Source organism: Nicotiana tomentosiformis, chromosome 6 (genome assembly GCF_000390325.3).
Source record: "Nicotiana tomentosiformis chromosome 6, ASM39032v3, whole genome shotgun sequence".
NCBI classification, from domain to species: domain Eukaryota; kingdom Viridiplantae; phylum Streptophyta; class Magnoliopsida; order Solanales; family Solanaceae; genus Nicotiana; species Nicotiana tomentosiformis.
In genome coordinates, this window is record NC_090817.1 from 67,738,284 (window position 1) to 67,756,232 (window position 17,949).

The window sequence follows — 17,949 nt, forward strand, 5'->3', positions numbered from 1 at the left end:
TAAATCTATGCTTGCTTGTTAGATCGGGATTTGTTATAACTCTCAATGCTTAAGTACCTACTCAATACCTCTCGGTTAAAGAGTGATTATGCCCAAATTGGCTTTCTCAAAACCAAATGGGTAGCAATCAAAACAATTGAATATGAGTCCAAGTTGGATTATCCCTATCTCTAATTCAAATCCTTTAATCATACTAATGAAAGTTTTAACTAGTTCAATTTCTTGTTAGCCAAGTTTTCCTAAAATAAATTCCTCTTTCTCAAGTAAGAACTAAGCCAAACATGCATGGATCAATGTTTGCAATATTAATTTTAAGTATAAAGCATAAACAAGGCTAAATAACATCCACCCAATCAATAGAAAGCACTAATATTAAACACTCATAAGTTTTACACACTAGGGTTGAATCACAATCCTAGATAAAATCTAGCTACTCAGAATAATTGACATACAAAAATGAAAAGAAGAATTAATTAAAGACATACAACTAAAATTAAAGTGAAAAATTAGTGGGTTTTCTCTAATTCTTGCTTCAAGTTGCCCAAAAAGGCTAAATATAACTGTCAGATGTTGTTATAGTACTAAAGTCGCCCTAAAGAAGTGTTCCTCGTCTATTTATAGTGCTCTGAAATTCGCTAACAAAAATACCCTTCGGAGGGTTCTGCGGCCGCACAATTACATCTGTTGTCCGCACTTTGGTATGTTGCTCTTGTAGGTACCTTCAGTTGGAGGGATTCTGCGGCCGCGCATAAGCTTCTGCGGCCGCACTTCAGCTTCTGCGGCTGCATAATTTGGCTGCGGACCGCACTTTGAGGAGGCTTTAGACTTGTTCAATTGCAACCTCTCTAATCTTTGGCCTGCGGATCACACTTCTGCTTGATACCCTTGAAGCTTCAGTTTCTCTTTTGCGGTCGCATATCATTTTTTGCGGGCCGCATTTGCTTATGCGGCTACAGATGGAATTCTGCGGATCATACTGTTCTTTGTACTTCACCTCTTGATTATTCTGATCTGGAATATCTCCTTTTTGAGTTAGATTTCTTGTTGATCTCACATTCTACATCACACCTGCAATTCACACATTTTCATTAGATTCGGGGGCAAAAACTTCACTACTTTCGGACTAAAAACTAAAGCACGAAGGTACTAATAAGTGGTTAAAATCCACACTCATCAATTCCAACTTGTCACGACTCAAAATCTCAACCCACGGGGTAATGATGGCGCCTAACACCGCTTGCTAGGCAAGCTAACATATAATGATAAATACAAAAGAAAAGAATCTAACTAATGACAGCAAATATATAATATAGAGTAAATATAACTCAACAACATACATAACAAGTCTAAATGTCAACAGTAATGATCAACCATCCCAAGACGTGGAGTCACGAATACATGAGCTACTAGAGAGTTTCCTAAATACATTGTCTTGAAAGAAATACAATATTGTCTCGAAAAGTAGACATGGTACACAAGAAATGGAAAGATGACTCTAAGGCCTGCAAACGATATGTGGATCTACCTTGAATCACTTATCTGGTATCTGATATGCACCTCCCGGGACTCCGCTGGTACCAATGTCCAAATCTGCACAAGAAGTACAGAAGTGTAGTATGAGTACAACCGACCCAATGTACTCCATAAGTGTCAAGCCTAACCCCGACGAGGTAGTGGCTCGGCTAAGACAAAATACCTACATCTAAACATGTGCAGTTAAGTAACGAGAAATAACGAGATGACAAGTAAAACACATGTAACATAGTACCGAGCAAGGTGGGAAGCATAAGCAACATCAAAGATAACATTTGAACATAGCTAGCCATATGAAAAATTACCAACGCAATTGTACCACTATTCAATTCAGTAATTCATTAGCCATAACGCTCAATATCTCAATAAGCTCAACATGGATAATAACATGGATAAGGGAAATCAAAGAGTTTCACAATCTATCTAGAGCGTGGAAGATATATTATATAAAGTACATCGTACAAATAAAGCTAACCCTACCCTCTTGCTTATCCTACGACCAATACATAGACACTCGTCATCTTGCATATGCGTCGCCCCCAAAATATAGATCACATAGAAAATAGACTTGATTACACCCTAATTCCCCCAATCAAGGTTCACCAAGACACTTACTTTTTTCCGGAACAAGATCAAGAATCCAACATGGCTTTTTCTTTAGAATAAGCCTCCAAATCACCAAAATCTAGGCAAATATTACTCAAATAAGTTAAAACGGGCTTTAGAAACTACCATAGTACCAAAAAGGTTCAATTAGAACCAAATCCCAATTACGCATCCCCCCCCCCCCCCGAGTTCAAATATGTGATTTGTTTCGAGATCCGACCTCAATTTAAGGTCTAAATCTCAATTTTACAAAATTTATAATTTCTACCCAAATCCTTATTTCTACTACATGAAATCTTAGATGTGATAGTGAAAATTCATGGAAAAGTAATAGAAATTGAATGAAATAAGTTAAAGTTACTAACCTATGAAGTTGGGAAGAAGTTTCTCTCTACAAATTGCCTCTATGGAGTCTAGGTCTCAAAAATGGTGTAAAATGAGCTAAGTCCCAAAATCCCAATCTTTAACCCAGTTGCAGATATCGCAATCGCAAACTATTGTTTACAATTGCGACGTTAATAAAAGTAAATCATTGATCGCAAATGCGAACAGTGTCTGAGCCCCATTAATGTCGCAATTGCGATTAAACCTTTACATTTGAGAAGGAGCAACCCATCGCAAAAGCGAACTGAGCTTCATAAATGCAAAGCTGCTCCTCAACTCCCAGTATCGCAATTGCGACCTAGTTCTTGCAATTGCGAAGCCCGGACAACTCGCAAAAGTGAGCAGAACTTCACAAAAGCAAAGCTGCCCAGTCCCTTCTCATCTTCGCAAATGCAAGCTAGCACTCGCAAATGCGAGGCTTGCATTTGCGAACAGTTCCTCACAAATGCGAGATCTGCAGCCCAGCAACACAACAGTTATTCCAATCAGTCCGCAACCTATCTGAAACTTACTTGAGCCCTTGAGATTCAATCCGAACATTCACACAAGTATATTAATATCATAAAAAAGCGCTTGCAAGTTTAAATCATCAAAATAACATCTAAAATAGAGAATCGATCACCACAACTCAAAATTTTTGAAGTTCAAATTCAAAATTTTCACTTTCCACATAAAGCGTTGAAACGGTCTCGGATCACCTGGTATTCCAAACAAACATGTGTACAAGTCCAAAATTATCATATGAACCTACTAGAATCATCAAAATACCGATCCGGGATTGTTTATCAAAAAATTTGACTGTGGTCAATTCTAGCCACTTCAAAATCAAAAGTTATATTTTCTTTAAAACTTCACATTTAAACTTTCCGAAAATCGATATGGACCTCGCAAGCAAGTCATAAATCATAAAATATATCTATGAAAGGTCTCGAAACATAAGTTGAAGAGCCAATCATAAATCATCTAACAGAGCTATTTACCCTCCTCTAGTGTATAAGTGGTATACTAAACTAATAATTAGTATCATAGCAGTCTCTCAATCGCTAGGCTAATACCTTTGAGAGATACATAAAATGAATACACCAACTGGGATGAATGAGGGACAATTCACTAGTCGTCCACCTTTGTTCAACTGTCAGTACTATAGCTTGTGTAAAGCGAGGATGGAAGACTTCCAACTGCCGAAGATTACTATTTGTGGAACATTGTTCTAGACGAACCAAATGTTCCAATCAAACTAGGCATGGAGGGAAATAAGATTCCCAATGAGAAGGGTGAATTCAACAATACTGATCATAGACTTATAGAGAAAAATGCTAAGGCTAAGAAGATACTTATTTATGACCTTGGTCCTGATGAATACAGCAGGGTTTCTGCATGCACTAATGCAAAAATGATTTAGTACACGCTACACACTGCTCATGAAGGGACAACTCAAGTGAATCAGTCTAGAATTGAGATACTCTTGAGGAACTACGAATTGTCCTATCTAGGATATGATCAATAGGTTTAGCGTTATCATAAATGAGTAGAGATCTCTTGGAAAGACCGTTGCATCTGAAGAATTGGTCAGAGAAGTTCTCAGGGTACTCCTTGCCTCCAAGGAAAGTAAATTCATTGTGATTCAGGAGGAGTTGAGTAAAACCACCATAGATGAACATGTTAGAAACTTAAGGACTCACGGGTTAAGGAAGCTGAAGTTGAAAAATGATGACCCCAAGAGAGACAAAGGGCTGGTGCTCAAGTCATCAGAAGAAGCTGGTTTTGATGAAGAAGAAATAGTAGACGTAGGCTTACTGGCTAGACAATTCAAGAGATTCATGAAGAATGTGAAAGGAACTGAAAAACGAAAGTTCTCAGCAAACCAAAGGCTCCAGAAAGGACAAACTTCAATGACTTCTACGAATGTGGAAAGCTTGATCACAGAATTAAGGACTGTTCACAGTAGAAAATAGAGTGGGAAAAGGAGAATGTCAAGAAACAAAAAAAGAAACTGAAGAAGGACCGAGGTTCTGGGTATAACAAAATCCAGGTAGCTGTCACGACCCGAAATCCCAACCAAGGGGTCGTGATGGCGCCTAACTCCACTGGCTTGGCAAGCCAATTTTTAATAGTAAATAAAGAAGCAGAACTAAAATTTCAACAACATAATATCATAAATAAGAGTAAAAACTCTGAAAATTACATAATAAATCTAAAGCGAACACAACTATCTAAGTAACTCTCCAAGACTGGTGCCACTGAGTGCATAAGCCCTAAGGAATGCTAAATACAAAGTTTAATACAATATTGTCCGATACAAATAAACAGTACCAAAAGTGATGAAAGTGATTCAAGAATATGCAAACGGTACGCAGCACTATCTCATGTTTCCAACTGGTTACGGCTAAGTACCTCTCGAGACACTACTGGTACCAATGTTTGGATCTACATAAGAAGTGCAGAGGTGTAGTATGAGTACAACTGATCATATGTACTTAGTAAGTGTCGAGTCTAACCTCGACGAGATAGTAACGAGGCTAAGATAAAATACCTATTTATAAACCTGTGTAGTTAATAAGCAATAGAAATAACAAGATAGATAGCAAGAATAAATACAAGAAATAGTAAAATATTCAACTAAGAGAGATAATGACCACGTTTTTCAATTAAAGCAACCTAAAGCTTTCTCAATATCTCAAACCCAAGAGGATAAGACGATATCCGCCATCCAACATACAAAATCCACAAGGAAAATAATATCATAAATTAAAAACAAAAATTCGCATCATATATGTTATGGCATACAACCTGATCCAACACAATACTGTTGCGGCACGCAACTGATCCAATGGATAAATTGTTGCCCCGAGCAATCCAGTCCTATTATAACAATATTGCAACGAGCAACCCAATCCAATATAACAAGTCATATGGATATCCAACAAGCAACCAAACATGGCAATATGCATAGTATAATATCAAAGAGAACGATTAAGCATAATTTATTAAGGAAAATATGATCATGACTAAGGTGACATAAGAAAATTAACATTCCTGAGAAACAATCTTACTCATATATCTCAACAAGAGCCCAAACACGATCACTAACATGTGATAATCAAATAGTACCACAATCCAACATAACACAAGTAAATAATACAATAAATAAGCAAAGACATGAATAACCTAATTCTACCAGCATGCTTTAACCCATGACAACTCGTCATCATGTATATACGCCGGCCCCAACACATATAACACATAGCAAATAGACCCAATTACATCCTAATTCCCTCAAGTCAAGGTTAACCAAGATAATTATCTCTTTTTGGGATAAATCAACTCTACAATACCGCTTTTCCATTCCCAACAACTTGAATTTAGTCAATTAATATTCAAAGAAGTCAAAACAAGCTTTAGAAACTATCAACAGCAACAACAAGCCTAGTGAAATCCCACAAGTGGGGTCTGCAGATGGTAAAGTGTACGCAGGCCTTATCCCTACCTAATGAAGGTAGAGAGGTTATTTTTGAAAGACCCTCGGCTCAAAGGAAGTGAAAATAAAGCAAGAAACAGATAGTAGCAACAAATAGGTAATTAAACAAGCTTTAGAAACTATCCTAGTATAAAAAAAGGTTCAATCTTTTATCATATTTGGAAAGGTCAACAAAAAGTCAACATGGGCTTACTTTGTCAAAATATGAAATCAAGACTAAATTCCAATTACCCATTCTTACCCATGTCCAAATATATGATTTGTATTAAAATCGGACCTCAAGTCGAGGTTCAAATCTCCAAAATTATATCTCTTATATTTTATCCCAAAATCTCAATTTCTACACTTAACATTTCTAGATTTGAGGGTGAAAATATATGGAAATCATGAAAATAAATCAAAACTAAGTTAAAATTAGAAACCTTAGAAGTTGGGGTGAAAATCCTCTTAAAATCTCTTCAATTTGTGGTCTAGGTCTCAAAATTAGTGAAAAATGGCTAAATCCTGATTTTCAGCATTATTTAGACCTGGGTGAAAAACCTTCATTGCGTTCGCGGAAGGCGCTACGCGTTCGCGAAGGCCAATGATCCACATATAATCGCATTCGTGAAGGTTGCTTCGCTTTCGCAAAGATCAATCCCTCTCCAAGCCTTTGTGTTCACAAATCACACATTGCGTTCGCGATGCACAAGCATCCCGAGGCCCCAACCTCCCTCTACACGATCGCTAAACCTCTAATGCGATCACGAAGAGCAATTCCCCCAGCGCAAGAAGATACTATGCGATCGCAAGATATAACTCATGATCGCGAAGAACAACCTTCCCCAGCCCTAAGCCTCTCACATGATCGCGAGACAAGCTTCGTGATCACAAAGCACTACGAAACACTAGAACATCAACTATCCTAACAAGGCTCAAAATGGTCAGAAACTCACCTGAGCCCCCCGGGCCCTAGTTCAAACATTCAAACAAGTATATAAACCTTACACGAACTCGCTCGTAAGCTCAAAACATCAAATAACATTTAAAAAAAAACCATAAAATCAAAATTTCAAAGTTCATATGTTCAAATTTTCCAATATTTCACTATAAGCGCCGAAATAGCCCCGGGACACCTAGGATCCAAATTAAACATACATACTAGTCCTAAATCATCATAAAAACCTACCGAAATCATCAAAATACTGATCCGAGGTCGTTTACCAAAAATGTTGGCTGTGATCAACTCCAACAATATTAAAACTCTAGAATCAAGATTTTCTTATTAAAACACATCTAAACTTTCCGGAAATCAAAATGAACCATGCACACAAGTTGTACATCATCAAATGAAGCTATTCAAAGTCTCAAATCACAATGGGAAAAGTTAGAACTCTAAACGACCTATCAGGTCGTTACAATAGCTTAGTTAAAGGCTACATAAGAGGCTATGAAGTAAGCATTTCTTGCTGCGTATGATGATGACAGTGATGATTATCAGGATGAAGAAGAGGAAACCAATATGCCACTATCTTTATTTGCCATGACGGAGTTAGTCAATAAAGAGAATTCTCAATAATCCTGGCCACAAGGTACTTGAACAAATCGTCCACCCCTATTTAATAAACAACACTTCAGTTGGTGGAGAACTCATATGGAAACCTTCTGCAAGCTGAAGACTATGACCTATGGGTTATCACAACCCAAAGACCTTTTACTCCAGCCAAAATTGATGATGAAGGACAGGAGATTGGAAAAACTGAAGAAGTGATCTATGTTGATGACAAAATGATGTTGGAAAAGAATGCAGAGGCCAAATTGATTTTGTACCATGCCCTTAGCATTGAGGATATAAATAGAATCTCAACCTACAATATTGCTAATGAATTTTGGGAAATATTGTTGATGTTCTATTATGAAACTCACTCAGGCATGGCACTGATGGTCCTGATAAGCATAGAATCTAAGAAGGTCAATTCAGACAATATTGTTTCTATGATGGCCATGAGTGACGCAGAATCTGACATTGAAAACGAGGAAGTAAATGTTCTTGACCTTAAAAATAATCTTCACATACTTCCTCGGAAAAGATTGGTTGTCATGTTGTTTTCTTTAATCAATCATATTGAAAAATTGAGTGGTGATAAATATCAATTATTTTTTTTTTTTAACAATTAAGTTTGAATGCCACAATCTTGAACTAAGTATTTCAGAAATTTAAAAGGAAGAAAAAACTTTTGAGAAACAGGTTCAACTTTTAAAATCTGAGAATGAAGCACTTAATCTTGAAATTGAAAAATTGAAGGAAGCATCAGGAAAAGGCAAGCGTGAAATCTGTGAGATACATATTTCCCTTTAAAAAGAACTAAAACTAACTAGGGAAAACCTGTAAAATCAAACTGAATGAAACCGATTAATTTAAGAGTACTTGGACAAGGTTAAATATAAAGTCACAAGAACCTCCAAGTGGAACATGTCCTTAGAGGCTCTTGAGTGGTTGAATCAGAACTATAGTGTAAATAAAGCTAATTTAGGATACTACAAACCTTTTTCGAAAGTTAATCCTAAGTATGTAGCCATATTATTTAGTAAGCATGCACACATTATGGAAATACTGGTCACTATAGGAGAACTTATAAAGCACTATTTAGTGCCCAAAATAAAAGGATACATGTTCAGACTCAGTGGGTAAGGGGGACCTCAGTCATAAAAAGATCTCCCTTACTTATCTAGACTAAAAAGCATTTGATACACCTTTTTAATCACAAGAAAGAACTCAAGCTAGTCTGGGTAATCTAACCCTTGATTTGTTTGCAGGCTAAACTGAGAGGAAGCAACCAAGAATGACATGTAAATAGTAGCTGCTCAAGGCATATAACTAAAAGAAAGAAGAATTTTCTCTTACTAACAGATTTTCAAGGAGGGAATGTGGCCTTTGGAAATAGAGGGGTGTCTTTTCTGAAGGCTCAACGGATGGTTGAGAAGGGGTATTTGGTGTATTTGGCCTTCGTGAGAGATGTTAGTGCTGATATTCTTACTGTTGAGTCAGTTCCAGTAGTAAGGGAGTTCCCAGATGTGTTTCTTGCAGACCTGTCGGGCATGCCACCCGACAAGATTATTGACTTTGGTATTGATTTGGTGTCGGGCACTCAGCCCATCTCTATTCTACTGTATCGCAAGGCACCATTAGAATTGAAGGAACAATTTTAGGAATTGCTTGATAAGGGTTTCATCAAGCCTAGTGTATTGCCTTGGGGTGCACCGATTCTAGTTGTGAAGAAGAAAGATGGTTTTATGAGGATGTGCGTTGACTACAAGCAGTTGAACAAGGTTACTATCAAGAAAAAGTACCTACTACCACATATTGATGACTTATTTGATTAGCTTTAGAGTGTTATAGTGTTTTCTAAGATGATTTGAGATCGGAGTACCATCAGTTGAAGATCAAGGCTTCAAATATTCCGAAGATAGCTTTCAGGACCCACTATGCTCACTATGAGTTTCTGATGATGTCTTTTGGGCTGACCAATGCCCCAACAGCTTTTATGCACTTGATGAATAACGTATTTCAGCCCTATCTTGATTCATTCGTTATAGTTTTCGTTGATGATATATTGGTGTATTCTCCTTGGCATGGGGGTCATGAGCAGCATTTGAGGAATGTGCTCTGGACTTTGATGGAGAAGAAGCTATATGCTAAATTCTCCAAGTGTGAGTTTTGGTTAGACTCGGTGGTATTCTTGGGCCACGTGGTGTCGGTGAGGGGATTAAGGTGGATCCAAAGAAGATTGAGGCAGTTCAGAGTTGTCCCAGACCATCTACTGCTACTAAGATCCGTAGTTTACTTGGGTTGGCTGGTTATTATTGTCGTTTTGTGGAGGGTTCTCATCTATAGCAACCCTATTTACTATATTGACGCAGAAGGGTGCCCAATTCAGGTGGTCTGATGAGTGTGAGGAGAGCTTTTAGAAGCTCAAAACTGCCTTGACTACAACTCTAGTTCTAGTTTTGCCTTTTGGATCTGGTTCTTATACAATGTATTGTGATACTTCACGGATTGGCATTGGGTACATGTTGATGCAGGATGGGATAGTGATTGCTTATACTTCATATTAGTTGAAGCCCCATGAGAAGAACTACCCAATGCACGATTTAGAGTTGGCAACCATTGTTCACACGCTTAAGATCTGGCGGCACTATATTTATGACATGTCTTGTGAGGTGTTCACGGATCACAGGAGTCTTCAACACTTATTCAAGAAAAAAGAACATGAACTTGAGGCAACGAAGGTGGTTAGAGCTACTAAAAGACTATGATATTACCATTCTTTATCATCCGAGAAAGGCCAATGTGGTGGCCGATGCATTGAGTAGGAAGGCTGAGAGCATGGGGAGTCTTACTTTTATTCCAATTGGAGAGAGACTATTAGATTTGGATGTCCAGGCTTTGGTCAACAGGTTCGTGAGGATGAATATTTTGGAGCCTAGCAGGGTTCTTGCGTGTATTGTATCGCGGTCGTCTTTGTTTGAGCGCATCAAGGCACATCAGTATGATGATCCCCACTTGTTTGTCCTAAGGGACATGGTGCATCACGATGATGCCAAGGAGGTTGATATTGGTGATGATGGGGTATTGAGGCTGCAGGGTTAGATTTGTATTCTTAATATGGATGGGTTGCATGAGTTGATTCATCAGGAGGCCGATAATTTGCGGTATTCCATTCATCCGGGTGTCGCGAAAATGTACTAGGATTTGAGGCAACACTATTGGTGGTAGAGGATGAAGAAGGATATCGTGGAGTATGTTGCTCAGTGTTTGAACTGTTAGCAGGTGAAGTATGAGCATCATAGACCTGGTGGTTTGATTCAGAGGTTAGATATTCCGGAGTGGAAGTGGGAGAACATCACTATGGATTTTATAGTTGGACTTCCACGGGCCTTGAGGAGATTTGATGCGGTGTGGATTATTGTGGACAAATTGACCAAGTCTACACACTTCATTCCAGTCATGATTACCTACTATTCAGAACAACTAGATCAGATTTATCTCTATGAGATTGTTCGCCTTTATGGTGTGCCCGTGTCTATTATCTCATATCGAGGCACGCAATTTACCTAGCACTTTTGGAGAGAAGTGCAGCGTGAGTTGGGGACACAGGTCGAGATGAGTACGGAATTTTATCCCCGAATAGATGGACAGTCCGAGCATACTATTCAGATATTAGAGGACATGTTACGAACCCGTGTCATTGATTTTGGGGAATTATGGGGCAGTTTTTACCGTTAGCAGAGTTTCCCTATAACAACAGCAATTAGTCGAGTATCCAGATGGCTCCGTATGAGGCCTTATATGGGAGGCGATGTCGTTCTCTGATCGGTTGGTTTGAGCCTGGAAGGCTAGGTTGTTCGGCATTGATTTGGTATGTGATGCTTTGGAGAAGGTAAAGTTGATTCAGAAGCAGTTTCGTATAGCACAATCATAACAGAAGAGTTATGTAGACAGAAAGGGTCGTGATGTGTATATATGGTGGGTGAGAAGCTTTTGCTCAGAGTTTCGCCCATGAAGGGTGTGATGAGGTTCGGGAAGAAGGGCAAGTTGAGCCCTCGGTATTTTGGTCTTTTTGAGGTGCTTGAGAGAGTTGGAGAGGTCGCCTACATACTTGCATTACCACCTAGTCTATCGGGAGTTCACCCATTGTTTCATGTTTCCATGCTCCAAAAGTATTATGGGGATCCGTCATATGTTTTGGACTTCATCACGGTGCAATTGGATCATGATTTGACTTATGATGTGGAGCCGGTGGCCATTTTGGATCGGCAGGTTCGAAAGTTGAGGTCGAAGAATATAGCATCGGTAAAGGTTTATTGGAGAGGTCAACCGGTCGAGGAGGCTACTTGGAAGACCGATCAAGAGATGTAGAGCAAATATCCTCACATTTTTAAACTCCAAGTATGATTCTAGACCCATTCGAGGACGAACGTTTATTTAAGAGGGGGAGAATAAAATGACATGGCCGGTCATTTTGTGTATTTGAGCCCCGTTTTCTCTACTTGATGCTTTACGTGTGTGTAGTTTTAGTTACGTGACTTGCCGGGGTGGTTGGTTTGGTTTCAGGGAAGTTTAGGAGTGAATTGGGACACTTAGTCTCAAGGTTGGATGCTTAAGTTGTAAGAGTTGACCGGAGTTTGACTTTTGTGAAGACAACTCTTGAATAGTGTTTTGATAATTCCAATATCTTCGTATAGTAATTTTGGACTTTGGAGTATGTCCGAATTGGATTTGGATGTCCGTAGGTTGATTCGGAGCTTTTTGGCAAAAAGTTGGGAAGTTGAAGGTTTGGAAGGTTGATACGTTTGACCGAGGTTGACTTTATTGATAACGGGTTCGGATTTTGGTTCTAGTATTTGGGATAGGTCCATTGTGTCATTTGGGACTTGCATGAAAAATTTGAGGTCATTCTGATTTGATTTGATAAGGTTCGACACGAGTTTTAAATTTGGAAATTTGGATTAGTTCCTTAGGCTTGAATTGAGGTGCAATTCATAGTTTTGATGTTGTTTTGTGTGATTTGAGGCCTCCAATAAGTCCGTGTTATGTTTTGGGATTGGTTGGAGTGATTTGACGGGGCCCTGGGTGAGTTTCGGATGAGTCTCGAATCTTTTTGGTTAAGTTGAACTTGGTTGAAGATTTCAGGTCTGGTGCAATCGCACCTGTGGTTAGGGGTGCGCAGATGCGATGGCACATCTGCAGAATTTTTGAATGCAGATGCGAATAAGAAGGCTTAGAGATGGGTCCGCAGATGCGGAAGATGGGGCGCAGACGTTAAGTCGCATCTGCGATGATGGAGGTGCAGATGCGGCTGGGTGACCATAGAAGCGAGATGTCAGGAGCCAAGGGAGGATCGTAGGTGCGGTCCTTTTACCGCAGAAACGGCACTGCAGATGCGGAATCACTAGTAGATTTTATATTTCGAAGGGTTCGATTATTTTCTCATTTTGGGAGTTGTAGAGCTCGGCTAGGGGCAAATCTTTGGAGGACTTTTCGTCACAATTGAAAGGGTAAGTAATCCTTACTTAATTTTCTTGTTAGATATTGATTACCCATAGATTATTATACCTAATTTATATGAATTAAAGGTGGGATTTGGAGATTTTTTACTATGATTTAGAGAGTGAAAATTGGTGATTTGAGGACCGATTTGAGGTTGGATTTGGGTGAAACACATATATTTAGACTCGTATCGAAATGGGTGTTCGGAATTTTTTGAGTTTTGTCGGATTTCGAAGTGCGAGCCTGGGGTTTACTTTTTGGGTTGACTTCACATATTTGAATCAAGATCTTAGCTTTATGGTTTGGGGTTGTTTCCTATGGCTGCTATTGATGATATTGAGTTGTTTTGGCTACATTCGAGTCGCTCGGAGGCCGATTCGCGTGGGAAGGGCTTTTGAGAGTATTGATTCATGCGTTTTGAGGTAAGTAACATATCTAAACTTAGATTTGAGGGTAATTATCCCTGAGAACTATGATATTTGAGATGTGTGGGAATGACGCACATGGTAGGTGATGGGCGTGTGTGCGTGCACTAGGGTATTCATGATCTGAGTAGTTCTTAGGCTATTAAATGCCTTGTTTTGCTAACATACTTCTTGATATCATGTTTTCTCTAATTGTATGACTATTTGAGTTATTATTCATGATAGAAATCATGTCTAGGCTATTTTCTTAATTGTTTGAGACATGATAGGGTTATTTTTACTATGTTGACCTATTTGCCTTAGTCGTAGTCATATTGTTCAATCATAATAGTTATATTCGCATGTTATATTTATGTATCTGTGCACTTTTGATATGTTTTCTCATGTGTTATTGGTGTCCTTGTACGTGACACATGTTAGAGCTGAATTTGTGGCACACTGTGATATTTCGTGTCATATAATTAGATTATGTTTCTGTGAGATATTGGCATTTGGAGACTTGAGCGGATTGATGACTGATATGGGCCATAGAGCCGTGGTTATTTATTGAGGTGGCGCGTACGCCAGCCCCTACCTTGGGATAAGTGTTAGTTTTTAGGGGCAATGCATGCACCAGGCCCCATGCTGGGCTATGTGATAGTGATTATTAATTAGTGCTTAGGCAAGGATCCGCCCCTCAGGAGTCTGGTATTCACAATGAGCGCAGGCACAGGGCTATATATGTACTTTGGTGAAATCATCAAGTGTAATCACACTCAGCACGCTTACGGTGCCTGGCACAAGTGCCCCTCATCATCACACACACAACCATACTTCGCACTGTACGGTGATTTGACATGTATATTTGACATGTAGGCATAGAGATGTATTTTCCTCATGCTAACTGGTAAATGAAATGTCTCATCTGTTGTTGAAAGTTTGGAAAATCACAGTTTCCTTAATAAGCTCACATTTTTGAAAATCTAGGTGAAAGATTGGGCTTTGACTGTTATACTTGGAAAACATGCCTAAATTTTTGTAATTGTGAACGAGCTGATCATGGTATCTTTTGGGTTATGTACCTTTCCTAGTCTTCATTACAATATGAGTTGTTATTGATTATTGGTGTTGGACCCTAACTTTCTTCTGAGTTCGTTACTGCTTTCAGCCCGAAGTTAGGTTTGTTACTTATTGAGTACATGGGGTTGGTTATACTCATACTACACTCTGCATTTCATATGTAGATCCGGGTACTTTTGGGCTCGATGATTGCTAGAGTTCGCACTGGTACCAGCTTGTGGAGACTACGAGGTAGTTGTTATGTCATTCGCAGACCTTGAAGTCCTCTTCCTTTTATTTTCTGATTTCACTGTTCTATTGTTCAGACAGTTTGTATTGAGGATTTGGCCATGTATTTTGAGATATTTGTAATGCTCATGTACTCGTTAACACCAAATCATTGCGATGGTTGTGGTAGTGTTATTGTTATTTTTCTCAGATATTTCATGATATTTCTATTGTTGAGGTTATTAAGTTCTGTTTACTAAGTTTATTGATATTGTGAAACTGTTGGCTTGGCTAGCAAATAGTGTTAGGCGTCGTCACGGCTCCAGTGGGAGTTTGGGTCGTGAAATTATAATTTGCTACAACTTGTTGAGATTGATATAATGTGTATATGTGAGAATCAGATAGTATTAGGAATTTCAAATTCGGAATTTGGTTCTATGGTTGATGGATTAAGCCTGAAGAAAGAATCTTCAGTCGGGATTGTGCTAATGGACCTTTCTAGATTGTGGTAACATGGGGTCGCTCATGGGTTGTGTATGGTGAGTTTATACAGTGAGTTGATGGCTTTAGAACGACTCTTGACACGTTCGAGGACGAATATATATTTAAGTGGGGGAGAATATAACGACCCGACCGGCCGTTTTGAGCATTGCCATTCCATTCGGTGATTTGAGATCTTGAATAGCTTCTTATGATGTCTTTATGATTTGCGTGCATGGTTGGTTTTGATCTTCGGAAAGTTCAAGATTGTTTCGGAAGAGTAATTCTCAATTAGAAAACTTAAGTTGGAAGTGTTGACCACATTTGACTTTTATGTATTTGACTTCGAATCAAAGTTTTGATAGTTCAGTTAGGCCCGAGTGGTGATTTTAGACTTGGGCATATACCGAAATCCAGTTCTGATGTTCCTAGATGATTTTGAGGCTAATTGTCGAAAGTTGAATGTTTGAAGATTTGGAGAGTTGATAGGTTTGACCAATAGCTGACTTTGTAGTTATCGATGTCCGTTTGGGATTTCGAACCTTAGAATAAATTCGTATGGTGATTTATGACTTGTGTGTAGAATCTAGGGTCATTCCGGGTTGTTTAAATGTGTTCAGCGTAAGTTTAGAATTCGAAAATTTGGATTAGTTCATTAAGCTTGAATTGAGGTGCGATTCGTGGGTTTGATGTTATTTTGTGGGGTTTGAGGCTTCGAGCAGGTATGTGTTATGTTGTGAGACTTGTTGGTATATTTGGACGGGGTCCCGAGGGGTTCGGGTGAGTTTCGAATGGTTTTATCTAGGCTGAGATTGCTGGTACTGCTGTTCTCGTATTTGCGAGGTGCTGGTCGCATTTGCGACCATCACATTTGCGAGGACGTTGTCACTTTTGAGACATGGTGGGACTGGGGACCTTGCATTTGCGAGGGTAAGAGTCGCAATTACAACTCTGGACTTCTGTGACTGGCATGCTGGGGGCCTCGCTTTTGCAAGGATTTAGTCGCATTTGCAAATACTGGATTTTTCGCTTCTGCGAAGTGGGAGTCGCTTTTGTGACCGGCAACTTTGGTTGCATCACATTTACGAGCATTTTTGTCGCATTCGCCAGCCTTTGATCGCAAATGCGACATTTGCAGCTTGTTATTAGCTAGATATTTCGGGACTTAGACTTATTTTATCACATTTTGATCCCTAGACTTGGTGACATGCGATTTTTGAAGGAGATTTTCACACATAGCTATTATGTAAGTGATTTTAGTTAATTTTGATATTATATCTTGATTTTTCATGGTTATTTACTCCAAAATCATGGAATTTGAAAGAACTTTTTGGGAATTTTGACTATGTTTTGAAAAATAAAAATTTAAGATTTGAGAGTCGATTTGGATTCGATTTTATAAATCAATCACATATTTGGATTCGTGGGGTTATGGGTAGTCAAGATCTACCTCTTGACTCGGGTTTTGACTGTATGGGCCTAGGGTCGACATTTGTTGACCTTTTAGAAATTGGCTAAAGATTACAACTTTATTAATTGGAATTGATTCCTATAGCGTTATTTGATATGATTGAGTTATTTTTGGCTAGATTTGGACTAGACATAGGTGATTTTTATAGGAAAGGCTATTTTATAGGTTTGATTTGGGCGCATTGACGTAAGTGTCTTGCCTATCTTTGGTTGAGGAAATTTTTTCTAATAATTGATATTATTTGCTACATACATGGGTGATGTTTATATGAGTTGACGAGCGTATATACATGTGCCATGGGTATTCATGTTCGGGGCAGCTTCTAGATTGCTATATGCCTTGTTTTGGTTGTGTCTTCTAGTTGATTATATGAATTATTACTTTGGATGACTATTTAGTTTTGTATTGATCAAAATCTTTAAGTATATATTTTTACGTTATATTTTATATTTTGATTATTTAAAAAATAAAAAATAATTGATTTTTTAATAATAAATATTCAAATTCATTTCTCTCTTTTAAATGATAATAATTGTTAACATGTTATTTACTATTTTTATTTCGTAATTTGACACTCAAAAATACTTTTGAAAAGATTGGCCAAATACAATTTGCTTATCAAATATTGCAAAAAGTACTTCTCAAATGAATTGTCCAAACATAAACTGCTACTGTCGAAATGTGCAGTACTTTTCAATAGTTATGTTTTTAGCCACCGTGAATAATTTTGAGAAATATATGTTTTTAGCCGCTCTACAAAATAATATATATATATATATATATATATGTGTGTGTGTGTGTGTGTGTGTGTAATTCTATAAATATAACATACATATTTTATACTTTTTGGCTAACGAATGCAATTAGTTACGGCTAATCGGCTAGTTTTGTGTTTGTCCCAACATTTTTTAATATTTTATTTATTATTAACCAGAATGTCAGTTGGTGAAAAATGTTTGATGGAATATTCTATGTCAAACCAAATAGAGGTAAAATGGGAGACGAGTTATATGTGAGCTATCGCAAAAACTACCACTTAACCATTTGATTGCTGCAACTATTGGGGGAAGCTCGGAGTGAATTGGAGTTTAGACTATTACAATAGAATAATGTAGTTAACTATATGGTACTGAAATTTTAAACAGATGATAGATCAACATTATTTTTGTGACAGTGAAAAAAAAAATTACTCCAAAAACATACCGTGAAAGTCTAAAAAGCCATAATTTCAAGTGATCTGGCTTTTCAAGTGAAATTTGAAAAAAGGTGAAGAGTT

The 17,949-nt window shown here is 38.1% G+C and overlaps 1 protein-coding gene across 1 annotated transcript; it reads left to right on the top strand.

Moving 5' to 3' along the window:
- Nucleotides 1–10,250: 10,250 nt before the first annotated feature.
- LOC138894152 (uncharacterized) lies at nt 10,251–10,631 on the top strand. Its single transcript, XM_070178834.1, has one exon. The coding sequence runs from the start codon at nt 10,251–10,253 to the stop codon at nt 10,629–10,631; it is 381 nt and encodes a 126-aa protein (XP_070034935.1).
- The last annotated feature ends 7,318 nt before the right edge of the window (nt 10,632–17,949 follow it).